At 42.0% G+C, this 13,280-nt stretch overlaps 1 protein-coding gene across 1 annotated transcript in view; it reads left to right on the top strand.

Moving 5' to 3' along the window:
• ARHGAP42 (Rho GTPase activating protein 42) overlaps nucleotides 1–7,002 on the top strand; it is a 169,200-nt gene extending 162,198 nt beyond the window's left edge. The window contains exons 23-24 of the mRNA XM_054805869.1: nucleotides 1,504–1,583; nucleotides 1,817–7,002. Coding sequence (XP_054661844.1) covers nucleotides 1,504–1,583; nucleotides 1,817–1,905 — 169 coding nt within the window. The 3' untranslated portion in view covers nucleotides 1,906–7,002. The remainder of the gene's footprint in view (nucleotides 1–1,503; nucleotides 1,584–1,816) is intronic.
• The last annotated feature ends 6,278 nt before the right edge of the window (nucleotides 7,003–13,280 follow it).

Raw genomic sequence — 13,280 nt, 5'->3', positions numbered from 1 at the left:
TGAACAATCCCAACTCTCTCAGCCTGTCCTCATAGGAGAGGTGCTCCAGCCCTCTGATCAGCTTCATGACCTCCTCTGGACTCATTCCAACAGCTCCATGTTCTTGTATCGGAGCCCCAGAGCTGGACACAGTACTCCAGGTGGGGTCTCACAAGAGCGGAGTAGAGGGGCAGGATCACCTCCCTCGACCTGCTGGTCATGCTGCCTTTCATGCAGCCCAGGACACTGTTGGCTTTCTGGGCTGCAAGTGCACATTGCCAGCTCACGTTGAGCTTCTCATCAACCAACGCCCCCAAGTCCTTCTCCTCAGGGCTGCTCTCAATCCATTCGCCACTCAGCCTGTATTTGTGCTTGGGATTGCACCAGCCCACTTGCGCCATTGCACTTGGCCTTGTGGACCTTCATGCAGTTCGCATGGGCCCAGCTGATCCCTCTGGATGGCATCCCTTCCCTCCAGCGTTTCGACTGCACCACACAGCTTGGTGTCATCGTCAAACTTGCTAAGGGTGTACTCATTGTCCTCCAGCTCTGGGATAGAATCATGATATATCTAACTAGTTCTTTTACAGGTATCTGCGGGTTTTTTGCTTTTTGTTTTTTGGGTTTTTTTAATTTGTTCTTTTTAATGAACTTCTAGTAATAGGAATCCTTTTATTCAGGGATTCTCTGATTCTTGGCAGTTCCAGTGCTTCACTATTCTAACCAATAGAAGTGTGTTTCAGCTACAGATTAAGAGACATAAACTTACCTGTCTACACTTAGGTGTCTTCATGTCAGGTATTATTTAAAGAAGCATTTCGTTGAAGGTTTCACTGCAGGCAGTGGAACCTGACAAGCTATTTGTTGCACTCTCACGTAGGTGTCAACTCTAGCAGAAGCCAGGCCTGGAGGGTCAGCTGAGCTTGGCATGTAGTCTGCTTATAGACATCTAAATTTACGTGGCTGAAGCTGAAACTCACCCCAGACACCTAATTTAAAGCTCCCTTGCTGCAAGTTAAATCTATTTAAGTCCTTTTTGCAGTCAGCCAGGAGAACAGAATTCTCCTTTTTGTCTCATATTTACCTTCTATCTACTATTTTCTTCTGTTGACTGATCAACTATATTTTCTCACAAGTCATGTTTTTAGACCTTTAATGATCACTTCTGAATTGTCTCCAGGCAGTCCGTCACTTGCTTCAAGCAATATAGCTCAGTCCACTACTCATTTGAGTGACAGCTTCAACTAGAATGAAAGAATCATTTTAAAAGTTATAAATTGTATTCCTGTTTAAATCTCTAACTAGGCTGTTGGTCTCTTTTGTGGAATAACATGCTCGTTAACTGCAGGAAGCTTGGAGCTATTATCTGCTATAATTTTGCTCCTCTGAACTGCTGTGTAACTAGTCATTACCATCCTATATTTGTGCAACTGATTATTCCTATACTTTCCAGGTTTTAATTTAATTTCTTTATGTTTTTCCTTGTTATCTTGTTTATTGTAAGCCCATATTTTTTTCTTTCAGACAAGCAAAAGCCATGTATTCCTGTAAGGCTGAGCATAGTCATGAGCTGTCTTTCCCACAGGGGGCAATATTTTCCAATGGTAAGATAAGTTTTGCGTTCTCTTTTTACATAATAAAAATATAAACAACTGAACTGATTATCCGCAAGATAAAGAGAGCATCATTCCATTTTCAGCTCACAGTTTTTGCCCTGATTTTTCAATTACTCTTGAATCACTACTGTCTAAATAAATATACGAACCATATACAGGATCTTTTAACAGTGTTAATTTATTGTAAATATGTTTTGTTTGTGTCGCTGTTTTTTTTGCAGTGTATCCGTCAGTGGAACCAGGCTGGTTAAAAGCAACATACGAAGGCAAAACAGGACTCGTTCCGGAGAATTATGTTGTCTTTCTCTAGTAATCTTTAGTGGACAGCAATATCTTCATGGTATCCATGGTAACAAATAATAAGCACTGTGATTTTTATCTGACACAGATATGGGATCAGCCCCTTAGCTGAGTGGTAGTTTTCCTTCAGATACTGCAGCTGCAGGTTGCGCAGCTGCCTATCAACGGAACAGAATGTAATGAAACAGTTAACAGTTTCTGTACTGAAGACGGTACTCTGTTTAAATAACTTCCATTGTTTGCTAAAGCTTGTTCTGTTCTTCTTTTATGGGTAAGGAACACTAGAGCAATAAAATCAAAAAAGTTGCCATTTAGCTGCAGACCTTCAGGTCCTAGGATGTTGCTCACAGAAGTGTGAAATTTAGAGGCAATGCACTCTGATGTTTCTTGCAATCTATATTTTTTATTATGGAAAATTGTATTTTTTTCATAATGTAAGTAATGCTTCTATTGGGATCTGAATTCTCCCTTAGAAAACTTGATTCTAAAATTAGTCCTAATCATTTCAAATAAGAAATGAGTTTTCCAGAAATCAGAAGTTTGAACTTCTGTTAGTCATTGAGATTAAAATATGGTATAGAATTTATGCAACTGATAATAAAATCAGTTTATACACTGCCTGAGCAGTAAGTGCTCTTCCAAATGTGATATGTTTAATGAATGTTTCATTTAAATATTTCTTAGATTTATTTCCTCCTTTCTGTATCAGTATAAACAATATTAACAACTTTTATGACACCCATCATCTGGAAGATATCCTCAGTGTATCTCAGAACAAAATTTGTAGAAAACAAGGAGATGCTGAATCTGGGATAATTGGTAGTCATGTGAAGTGAGCAGTGAAAAACAGCAGTATGTTTTGAAACTTGAGATAAATTGTAACTGAGTCCTTTCCCAGGTTTTTCCATTGCAAATAAGACAAATGGCCTGTGAAGTAGCTAATTTTATAAGCTATGAATGCTCAAAGCTCCATGTAGCAACACAAGTATTTAGTATTATTTCTCCTGACTTCTGCTAAACTATTTGATAAATATTTTTCCCCTTTTCCCAGAACAAAAAAGCGTTATTTTTCAAAGGTTTTGTAAAGACCCATTAATGGCTCCTAGTAGGACTGAAAAAAACCAACAAACCCAAACCCCAAACCCATAAGCAGCTTTCTAAATCTGAGCTTCTTTCTCGCACACCTTGAGGGAAAACATGCACTGCTTGCTTGGCTACTTATCGTGCCCGATTGAAAACCAAGATATTTAAGCACCATAATATTAATTCTTCAGCATTAGTGCTACAGAAAAAATTTACTGTTTCATAGACCCATCAAGGCTTTCTTCAGTAACAGAAATCAATATATAAATCTTCTGTTGATTTCTAAGATGCATACTGCTTCCAGAAAGTTTAAGGAAGAACTTCAGTTCTAAAACTGAAAACATCATTAATCTTTTAATTGCTTCTTTCTTTTTTTCTTCCGTAGCCTTTTTCTTGTTTAATTTAGAAAATAAGATTTATTGCCAACATAAAGAAGCACATCAGAACTTTCTTTACTTGTATATAGTGCATGATTTCTGCAGAGCAATTCTGCGCTGGAATTCAGGCTGGTGGCAAAAGCCTGCAGGATCCTTCTCCTCACTAATCAAAGTATCCAGTGGTGCTCAGGGAAGGAGAGAGGCTGTAAGAGCATCCTCCCAAAAATGGTCTGGCTTTTCAGAGGGGCAGTTTGGGTAAGGATGATTGCCGGCAGTTGAGGACAGACCCTTTGAATTGGTGACTGATCTGCGTTCTTTCTTCATTCTAAAACAGTTTCATTAAGTCAATGAATTTCTTATTTTTAAGGGAAGCCAAGTTTTCTTAGTGTAAGCTATGCCTGAAAGTGCCACTGCCCAGAGAAGATCAATGGTTTTGGTTGTGTTTTGCTGTATTTCACAATCCCCAAATTGCAGGCTGTCAGAAGGCTTACCCCTGGTGACCTTGCCGGGAGAAGTGCTGCAGGCAAAAAGGAGCAGCAACGGAGGCAGAGCTTGGAGCAGAGGCTGGAGGTCCAACACATGTTTCATGCAGGCAAAGAAATACAGTGGTCTGGGGAAAAAAAACACCACTTCTTCTCTCTGTTGCACTGGGGTCAGTGGCAAACAGACCTTTGTTGAACATCCTTTGATGACCTCTTATACCTCTCAGGAGGAATTTAATTGTTGTGAAATTCTTGAGGAACGGTGAAATAGAAAATGCTCGCTCTAATTTGCTTTGCTTTAGCCTGATTTAAAAAGAAGGCGTCGGGGGGGAAGCTAACCTTAGGTAATCTCATAGCCTGTGTATATGTCTGGGTATTCTCCCATACTGTGTTTTGAAACCAGCTGATCTGTGTGCAAGCTAGAGGACTCAAAGATGCCAAGTTCATTAAAAATTTTGTAAAAATTCAAAATTCCGTTACGGATGAAGTAAGTAGAGTCTGTAAGTGCTGAGGGAAAGGTTGTAGAGAGACCTGGAGGAATCCCTGTGGAGGAAAGGTGTTCTATCTATTCCCGTGCATTCATCTCACATTAGACACAAAATTGAATTGCAGAAGACAACTTCATAAGAAACTGGATCCCATTCATTCTGCTGCTCACAAAACAAATCTGTATTTTCCTCTCTAAGACTCTGCACTTCTTCAGGCCCTTCTTCTGAACCAGCCATGATGATTGCATAAATAATTTTAAACTAGCATAGCTTTAAAATGGCATTTCCATCTGGAAAAGGTCATGCCCATTCTTAATTACAGTTAACCACTCAGTGGGGTGAGTAGGGTTTTTCATTTTTTTTAAATATTTTATATTTTTTCTGTTCCTCTCTCCTGCGGTACATAACAAGCACTTTCTGTATAACCTCACTGCTGGGTTGTGGACGCCCCAGCTCTTCCCTGACTTTCCAGGAGGGAGTTTATCTCTACAAGAAGCTGTACAATGAACTGGAAAGTTGAGTAACTAGGTGTTCAAAGACTGAAATGGGGGAGAGGGCAGCACCAAAGCTTGTCTAATGATGATACTCTCAGGCCTGACCAAAAATTCCTTTTGATAATTGCAAAGAATCAGAAATCCATATAACATTTAAATGAAGATATAATATCTTGATAGTGCCTTACCAGAAAATTAGGCAAGTTGAACTAAATTAGTTCATAGTATTGACTTACTGTTTTTTATGAAAGTCAGAATCACTCTACAAGCAAAGGTTGCGCAATTTTTTTTAAATTATAATTATTATTATCCTTCCTAAAAGGATGCAGCTGTTTTTTTCCAAATATCACTGTAAAACTCAAGGTAGATGATGACACGTTGTGATTGCTGTTTGTCTTGTGGAAATAATGTCTGTACCCACAACTTACGTAATTATCCATGTTTTTCTTTGTTAAACCTTTAGATACATGTTGCAGCACAACATGAATCAAATTAATAGTGTGAAGGACTGATATATTGTATAATAAATATGTAAAGTATATTAATATTTTATATTCACACTTTTATTAATGATGATAAAGATGAAAAAATATTTTTGGTGTAATTCCTATGAGTTCAGTATTAAGATGTCCTTGCCATATTTTGGCATTTAGATTTCTATGTAACAAAACTCTTAAATTAAACCATAGCTATTACTTACGTTCCTAACTAATCTATAAAGTTCGTTGTTCAATTATTTCTGGAAAAAATGATGCATAGATTTGCTGACCAGCTCTAGTCTATGATAGTAATAGTAACTTATTTTCCTTTTATATATTTTCTGGTGCTAATCTCTATTTTTGCCTGCAATTGGATTGAATTGTAATGTGCCTTTAGGAAAGACATGTTAGGAGAGGAAAAGTTGCAAAATTCATCAGTTCAAAACAATAATTAAAACAACAAAAAAGCATTATATGGCAGTAATTGGATTTTTTTTTGTTACATTTCTCCACTAGTCTATTTTCTACTTAATAAGATTGCATCAGAATAGAGAATGAAACTGAAAAGCATATTGTTCTTCGTACTTCTTTTCCTAAGGCAGCAGTTTGTGCCAGTTTGGTTTGAGCAGCAAGAAGAGAAATCCCAGCAGGGGAGCACATCCTTCAGACTGGGGTGGATCTTCTCCACTGATGGAAACTCTCAAAGCTCTAGTGAAGTCCAAGACAGCCCTTTGGCAATTTATAGTGAGGGTTTGCTGGCCAGAAGCCCCCAGAAAGTAAACGGAATATTCTGTTAATGGGGTAAGATATAATACAGCTTGGCATTATCCATTCTTTCAGCAGAGTACCCTATGGGAATCATTCAATTACCAGAGATGGAGCTATCGGCCAAGTTCAATCTCGTTCTTTGTGGTCACACAGCCCTGACAGCCGCTGTTGCTGTGGCCCTTCCAGTTATGGCTTGTGCAAAAGTCAGACTGTTGATCAGGCTGTTTCAGAAGAAGTTGAGAGGTCTCTTTTTTTTGGATAAGATTTTGCATGAGCTTTGGGAGTTTGCTTTGTTTTGTTTAATAAGGTTCTTGGTATCCAAACTGCTACTAATTCATTGTTGTAATTCAGTCACTGAAGATCATAGCATTGTTTTTCTTGCCCTCTGTGTGGCAGTATTTAATAAGCCATTGGATTATCCTTGTTATTTTAAGTATAGGGAATGGTGCTTCAAGCCTTGGGTGTCTCAGCTGAAAGCTATTCTGCATCAGTGCTTTTTGCAGGTGTTTTATTGGGAATTTTCATTAAAGTTCTGGCACTAAAGATGGCACCATGATCTCAGCACTACAAGAGTTTGTTACAGCAAAGGGCAAAGGAGCTGAACAGGGCACATGCACAATTTTCAATCCTATTTATGACAGTTTTGGAGGTATTAGAGTTTATAGGGATTACTTTAGATACTATATGGTATTTTAATAGGAAAGTATATACAATCAACAACTATATATATATTTAATAAAGTCCTACTAAATTATCTTATTGAACTCTCTGTTTATTTTGTAGTGTGGTTTCAATAATTATCTGCACTCTGTATATATCTACATGTAAATAACTGGTATGACATGCAGAAGCTGACTGCAGACATAATTCTATGTTGTACTTTACACTGTATTTCAAAAATTTGAAAAAAAAGTTTTTCAAAATAAAAAGCCTTTCTACACAAACTGGTTTCTTTATTATTTTTAAGTTTGGTCTCAGGTTCAGCCTTTTTTCCAAGTAATAACATTTTTGTGCTACTTCCATCCATACCTGCATTTTTCATTGCAGTTTCACCCATGAGGATGCGTTATATAGAGGACATTGCTCCTAACGTTGACCAATGGGCATGTGTATGAATACTAGACAATAGTGCATCACCTGCTTTCCTGGAAACATGGAAGTCACAGAATCACAGAATGGTAGGGGTTGGAAAGGACCTCTGGAGATCATCTAGTCCAACCCCCCTGCTAAAGCAGGATCACCTACAGCAGGTGGCACAAGATGGTGCCCAGGTGGGTTTTGAACATCTCCAGAGAAGGAGACTCCACAGCCTCTCTGGGCAGCCTGTTCCGGTGCTCTGTCACCCTCAGAGTGAAGAAGTTTTTCCTCATGTTCAGATGGAACTTCCTGTGTTCCAGTTTGTGCCCGTTGCCCCTTGTCCTGTCACTGGGCACCACTGAAAAGAGTGTGGCCCTATCATCTTGACACTCGCCCTTTAGATATTTGTAAGCGTTGATCAGATCCCCCCTCAGTCTTCTCTTCTCCAGACTAAACAAACTCAGCTCTCTCGGCCTTTCCTCATATGAGAGATGTTCCAGTCCCAAAGATGTGGCTGTTGAGGAAAACAAAATGACAGTTTTGCATGTTAGGTAACAAGAAACCCAACCCTGGTATATCAAAACATGGTTGATGAAGTCTTTGCCTCTGAAAATTAGCAGGTGAGCAACTCGCAGGAGGGGGGTTTGGTGACCCAATTCCAACAACATTGCCTCTGAGGAAAGTAACATCACTGGGGTGGTTTCTGCAAGTTTCCTTGTGTCCCTTTCCTAGCAGTTCTCCAAAGGTTTTCTCCTCAGGGACCTGCAGCTTTTCTACCCCACAGCAGCGAGTTACTTCCACTGCCAGCTGTGCCCGAGGCAAGGGGAGCTGAGGTGGCCTGCCTCACCTTTCCTGAAGGGACTCCAAAAACCTGGGAGCCCTTTGCACCCCTGAAACAATCAGGCTCTACGATGATATTCACTTAAAATAGCTACATTTCTAAACAATGAAGATCAAACCAGCCAGCTGATAAACTCTTTCCCTGCTCGCTGTATTCAGGCTTGGACAGTGCAGAAAACTGCTGCATCAGACACAGGGAAGATGGGTCCTGCTCCCGCAGGCCTGGCTGCCGGCTGCCCGCTGCCTGCCCGGGCTGCTGCTGGCTCCTGCTGGCTCCTCTCCTGCCTGTGAGCCCCCGGGCCTGCCTGAGCCTCCCCGGGCTGCCACGGCTGCTGCCTCACCCAGGGCACCTCTGGCTCTCCCCCGGGCACGGCACCTGCGACCGCGCAGGGGGACATCAGATACAACTGCAAACAAAACATACGTACTGTGGCCATAAATAAAAAACGAGTGAGGTGGAGAAGTAAAACAACACGGACCGGGTGGAGAAACAGGCTTTCCCTTGTGTTGCTTTCTAACTACTCCGAAGTGCAACTTACACTTCGCAGCTCTCCCTACTTGAAGATTTTAGAGATAAGGAGTCTGCTTCCAGGAATCAGTCACCTGCAGCCTTGGTCACCAAACACGACCTGCGCCTTGCCGAGGCCCCAGCATCCCGCGCAGCGCGGGGCCACGGGGAAGGAAAGGCAAGGGCCAGGGACCGGGGCGCGACACTGGGCTGGCGAAGCCGCTTCGGGCTGCATCAGCTCTGCTGGAGGAGGAGAGGGGCTGCAACACGGGGTGCTGAGCTGTGACTTACTGCCCTTACATACAGCTTACTGACCTACACCCAAGGTGGGGTGTAACTACGCTGATCTAAGCTGTCACCCAGAGGAAACATCTGTGACTGACCTGTATCGGTCGGCACTGTGCGTGACTGCTGGGCCTGGGGCCGGCACTGACGTCTTCACTGCTGCTCCCGTGGACCATCGTGAAAGCAGGCATGGTAAGGGCTGCCACAGATGCCCAGCTCTGCATAGTGAGGAGGCAGAAGGGGAAATAAAGAATATGTGCATTGTGATAGTTCACCAAAAATGATAGCTCATCACAGGTTTTATGTTAAAAATTTGAAATAAACTGGCTCTTTTTTCTATTAGAGCTTTCTGTCCTTTCCCATGGGGATGCAGGCTCCTTGACTTTCAGATCCTCTAATCTGCAGAAGGGAACACAGACCAGTTTGGGGTCTAGACTAAGCCCTAAAATAGATCTCATCATTCATTTTCCCAGTGTCTATAGCACCATTCTACTTGGCATCATGGAATAATTAAGATTTTTCACTATTTCGGGGAAAAAAAATGTTCTGGCTTGCTATATTTTGACATTTCAGTGAGCATTTAAATGTAAAAAGACATAAATTCCTGTTGAACTAACTCAGTGTTACTGTATTATCACTGCATTGAAAACTCCCAAGAGATGAGACCCACTACCTGTGTTTGTTACCAGAAGGGGTGAAGAGGGACTTCATTATTTGGTTGCATTAAGGCACCTAACAGCTCATGATTCTCATCTGTTTGGAAAAGCAGATCTCCTGGTCTGCAAGCTTTATTGCTTGATAACCTACAATGTGGACCATAGAGCAGTTGACATGAGGAATAGTTGTGGTATAAAACAGACACCAGAGTGAACTGCGGCAGTGCAGAGCCCCTGCCGCGCTCGGCCAAGGGGAAGCAGGACACGAGCAGGGGTCTGCAGCCGCGCCGGCCGTGCCTCCCATGGAGCCATGCTGGCCGTAGCCCCCACGCTTGTAAGGAGGAGAAAATTCAGTGGTGCAAGGAAGTGGCATAGGTGTAGAGTGAGCGGGCTGCAAAGTCAGTTCAGGTCCCACTTGGGAAGGTTTTCTCATGAACTGAACATGATTCATTCCTTCAAAACCTACCTGCCTGTCTAACATGAACATTATGCTTATTAAATATGGTGAATAAGGTATTTGCACTTCCTTCTTTTAAAATTTTATTTCACATTTACAAAGCTTTTCCTGTGTAATTTGGATTAATCACTGATACAGAAAGAAAGTATTGAAGGATATTCTTGGCTGCTTTTGCAACGGTTGGCCGCTTTTCTATTGTATTTATGGCAACAGGCTCAAAAGCTGTACTAGCCTAGAGCAAGTGCCTTTGCCAAAGATCATGGTGTGCTTTTTTAATGTAAACATGCAGGGATTCATGGGAACACTGAGTGACCTCCAGAGCCGGTACAGAAAGGAGTCTTTAATTCTCTTGGAAGTACTTTGGTAATTGGAATACATCTTTCTGCCAGTATAATTGAAGAGCTGATTAGTTAGACTTAGCACGGGTGTATTTCATTTAAAATTACTGTTAATGGCTCTCTGGTGCCCTTAGAAGGGATTAGAGTCCCGTCTGAATGAAAAACATCAGCGATTTATTTTTGTTGATGGTCATTGCTTTTGTCCTCTTACAAAAAAAACACATTCAAAGGGAAATGTGTGGCGTACCTGGATTGTGGGTATTTTCAAAATGAGATTTGAAACATCTTGCTTTGCTCTGTGATGGCCACAAGCTCCATCCCCACCAGCAGACGGGGGCTGAGGAGGGGTGGTGGGCTCAGCCCTGGGTGGGCTCAGCGGGTAGATGGAGGGCATGCGGCATGTCCCAGCACAGCTCGGAGCAGGAGCCACAGGCTCCAACCAGGCTCCTCTGGGGCTCTATAGTGCAGACGAGACCATATGCTCATGGCATTGGTAGGGAAAGGTGAGCATACTCCATGAGCAGGTGAGATAGCCACGCGGTGGGAAGCCCCATGAGAAACCTTTCAGAGGACAATTCACAAACCCGGGCGGAAGAAAGATAAGAAACCTGAGCTTGATCAATCTGTACAGTGTTCCTCCAAATAAATTAACTGGTGTGCAGGATACGACTGGTTCCTAGAATGAAACAAATGCTGTTTGCAAGGACCTCACAAGAAGATAACAAAGATTAGGGTTTCAGTGTGCCTGAGCTGGGGAGCTGAGCACAAAGCACTGGAAACAGAGGCTGTGAAAGCAGTGATGACTGTGGGTCCTGAATTACCACAACAGAAGCAGGATCCCTATCCACAGGGAAAATCCACCAAAAAAACCCCCCACATATCTGGGGGCTGTGGTGGCACCCTCCATGGACATCTGAAGGAAGCAGGTAGACAGCAGAAGACCTGAGAGACACGTAGGTGCAAACAAATTGTGTTGGGCAGTGGTGATGCAAATACATCCTTATATAAATCCACAGCTTAAATAGTAATTTTAAGTTTGTTATTTCCTACTGTTGCTGTTGGTTGTCAGATTCTTATGTTTGGTCCTGAGGAAATACTTTCTTTCCTGTAATTACAACAAATTGTGCCTGCCTTAGATGGGAAAAATGGTCATTCTACGCAATGTCCCGCCTCCTCTGCTACAGGCTCGGTGTACGGTATCTCTCCAGACCCTTCCTTGAGAAATGTGCACTGAGTGTCATATGAGTGCTTCACTCAGCTCCCAGCTGTGATTTCTACCACCGTTTTGGTTTGGAATGAGTCCTTCTCGCTACCCTCCCTATCCTCTGTACTTCAGACAATGCAAAGCAAACAAGCACAATTAATTGTACCTTCAGAGCAGCGCAGAACCAAGCTCAAACAAGAGGTTCAGGTTCTGCCACCACTGAAGCCTTTCCTTAAAAATTTTTTCTCATCTTTGTTTAAATCATCCCTTGAAATGTTTCCTGACTAAATGAACTGGGAAGCCAAATGTCCAGATATCTGTAAGTGCATCAGCATGAGAAACTCAGGTGAATATCACTGGGGTTTTTTTTTAGCTAATGCAATTAGCTTTGCTGGATAGCTTTTAACCAGAAGGAAAATCAAGAAAGGTATTCCTTTATCACGATGTTATTTGTGTGCCTCCCTGATAAACAGCTCATCCCCTCAGTGCAGCAGGAACAAGCACAGCTCTTTGCTTTTCACCGTTTCCAAGGCACTCGTTCGGGTCAGTCTTCCCCTGTAGGATGCATCACATTTGAGAGAAGCAGCGGTAACACAAAACCCACCACAGCACAGAGGGGGATTTAAGACAGTGGACCTCCTCGTAGCACCGCCTCAGCCTTGGCTCGGTTTGGGGCCTTCTCCAGCACCGCAGCATCTTCGTTATTGACACACACGAAAGGAAATGATGGTGTCATCTGCATTACTGCATGGCAGGATCTCTGACACCGCTTACTGCTTTCACTTGGGTAACACAAAATAGCAGGGCTGTCTTCCCTGTGAGCAGCAGATGATTATTGAATTAACTCGGTAGTGTGTTTAAGGAGAAGTTCACCTGTGCTGTGCAGAGATGAGTCAGTCTCTGTATCAGCATCCGTGTCATTACAGAGTCTGAGATGTTACAATGAAAAAACAGCTTGTTTAAGCAGGCTGTTATTAGCTAAAGGTTAAAGCAAAGGCTTCTACCCCAAAGGGCTTAAACATCTCATTTCAAATAATGAATAACATTATTTTACTCTTTATACCCTTCCATTAACACATCTGTTAAAAAAAAACAAAACCCAAAACCATTTTGGAGCAATAGAGGTCTGCATTCAGACTGAATTTGCACATAGCATATATATATATGAAGTCATTCCACTCAGTCCAGAGGAACATCATTGCATAAATAAGTAATCGGGGACTAAATAAAGGTACCAGTCAGGTGTCCTCAACTGAATGCATATTTAAGTAGGAGCAGAGTCTTAAACTTTGACACCTTGTAGTTCTTCAGTGTCTCAAAATCTTTTTATTTTCTTCTGTATGCTAGCTGGTAATAGGAGTTGCACTTTAAAGAAATCCATGTATATTTTTGTATTGACCAAATGCCTGCCATTATTGTTTAATACTGCATGGAATGTTTTAAAACTAAATTAATTTGGAAAAAAATCATCTGTGTGTTAAATCCCAGCCCGGACAAACTGTTCATGACGTGCACATGGAGTACTGATAATGTCTCAGAGATCAATTCACAAGAACGAGGACACTGAGGAATGAAACTGAAACATCACTTTCAGGATGTACCATATTCTGTGGAAAAGTATCGTTGTTGGCACGGTTAATGCTTCTCTGAGAGCACGTTATCTGTGATTAACATTACAGTGCATCTTTAGCAAGGGGTGACATCAAAACCACTGGTCCAGACCAGAATTACCAGTGAGCCCTTAAAACAAGAGAGGAGAGAGTTGGTCTCTCCTGTGGAAGGTGACCACACCACGGCACCCAGCCCGTGTCCCTCGCCGGGGTGCGAGTCCCACTCCTTGCCCATTGCA

This window comes from Grus americana, chromosome 1 (assembly GCF_028858705.1).
Source record: "Grus americana isolate bGruAme1 chromosome 1, bGruAme1.mat, whole genome shotgun sequence".
Lineage (NCBI taxonomy): Eukaryota > Metazoa > Chordata > Aves > Gruiformes > Gruidae > Grus > Grus americana.
Note: the sequence above shows the minus strand (reverse complement) of the source record. Positions and strands in the feature narration are given on the sequence as shown.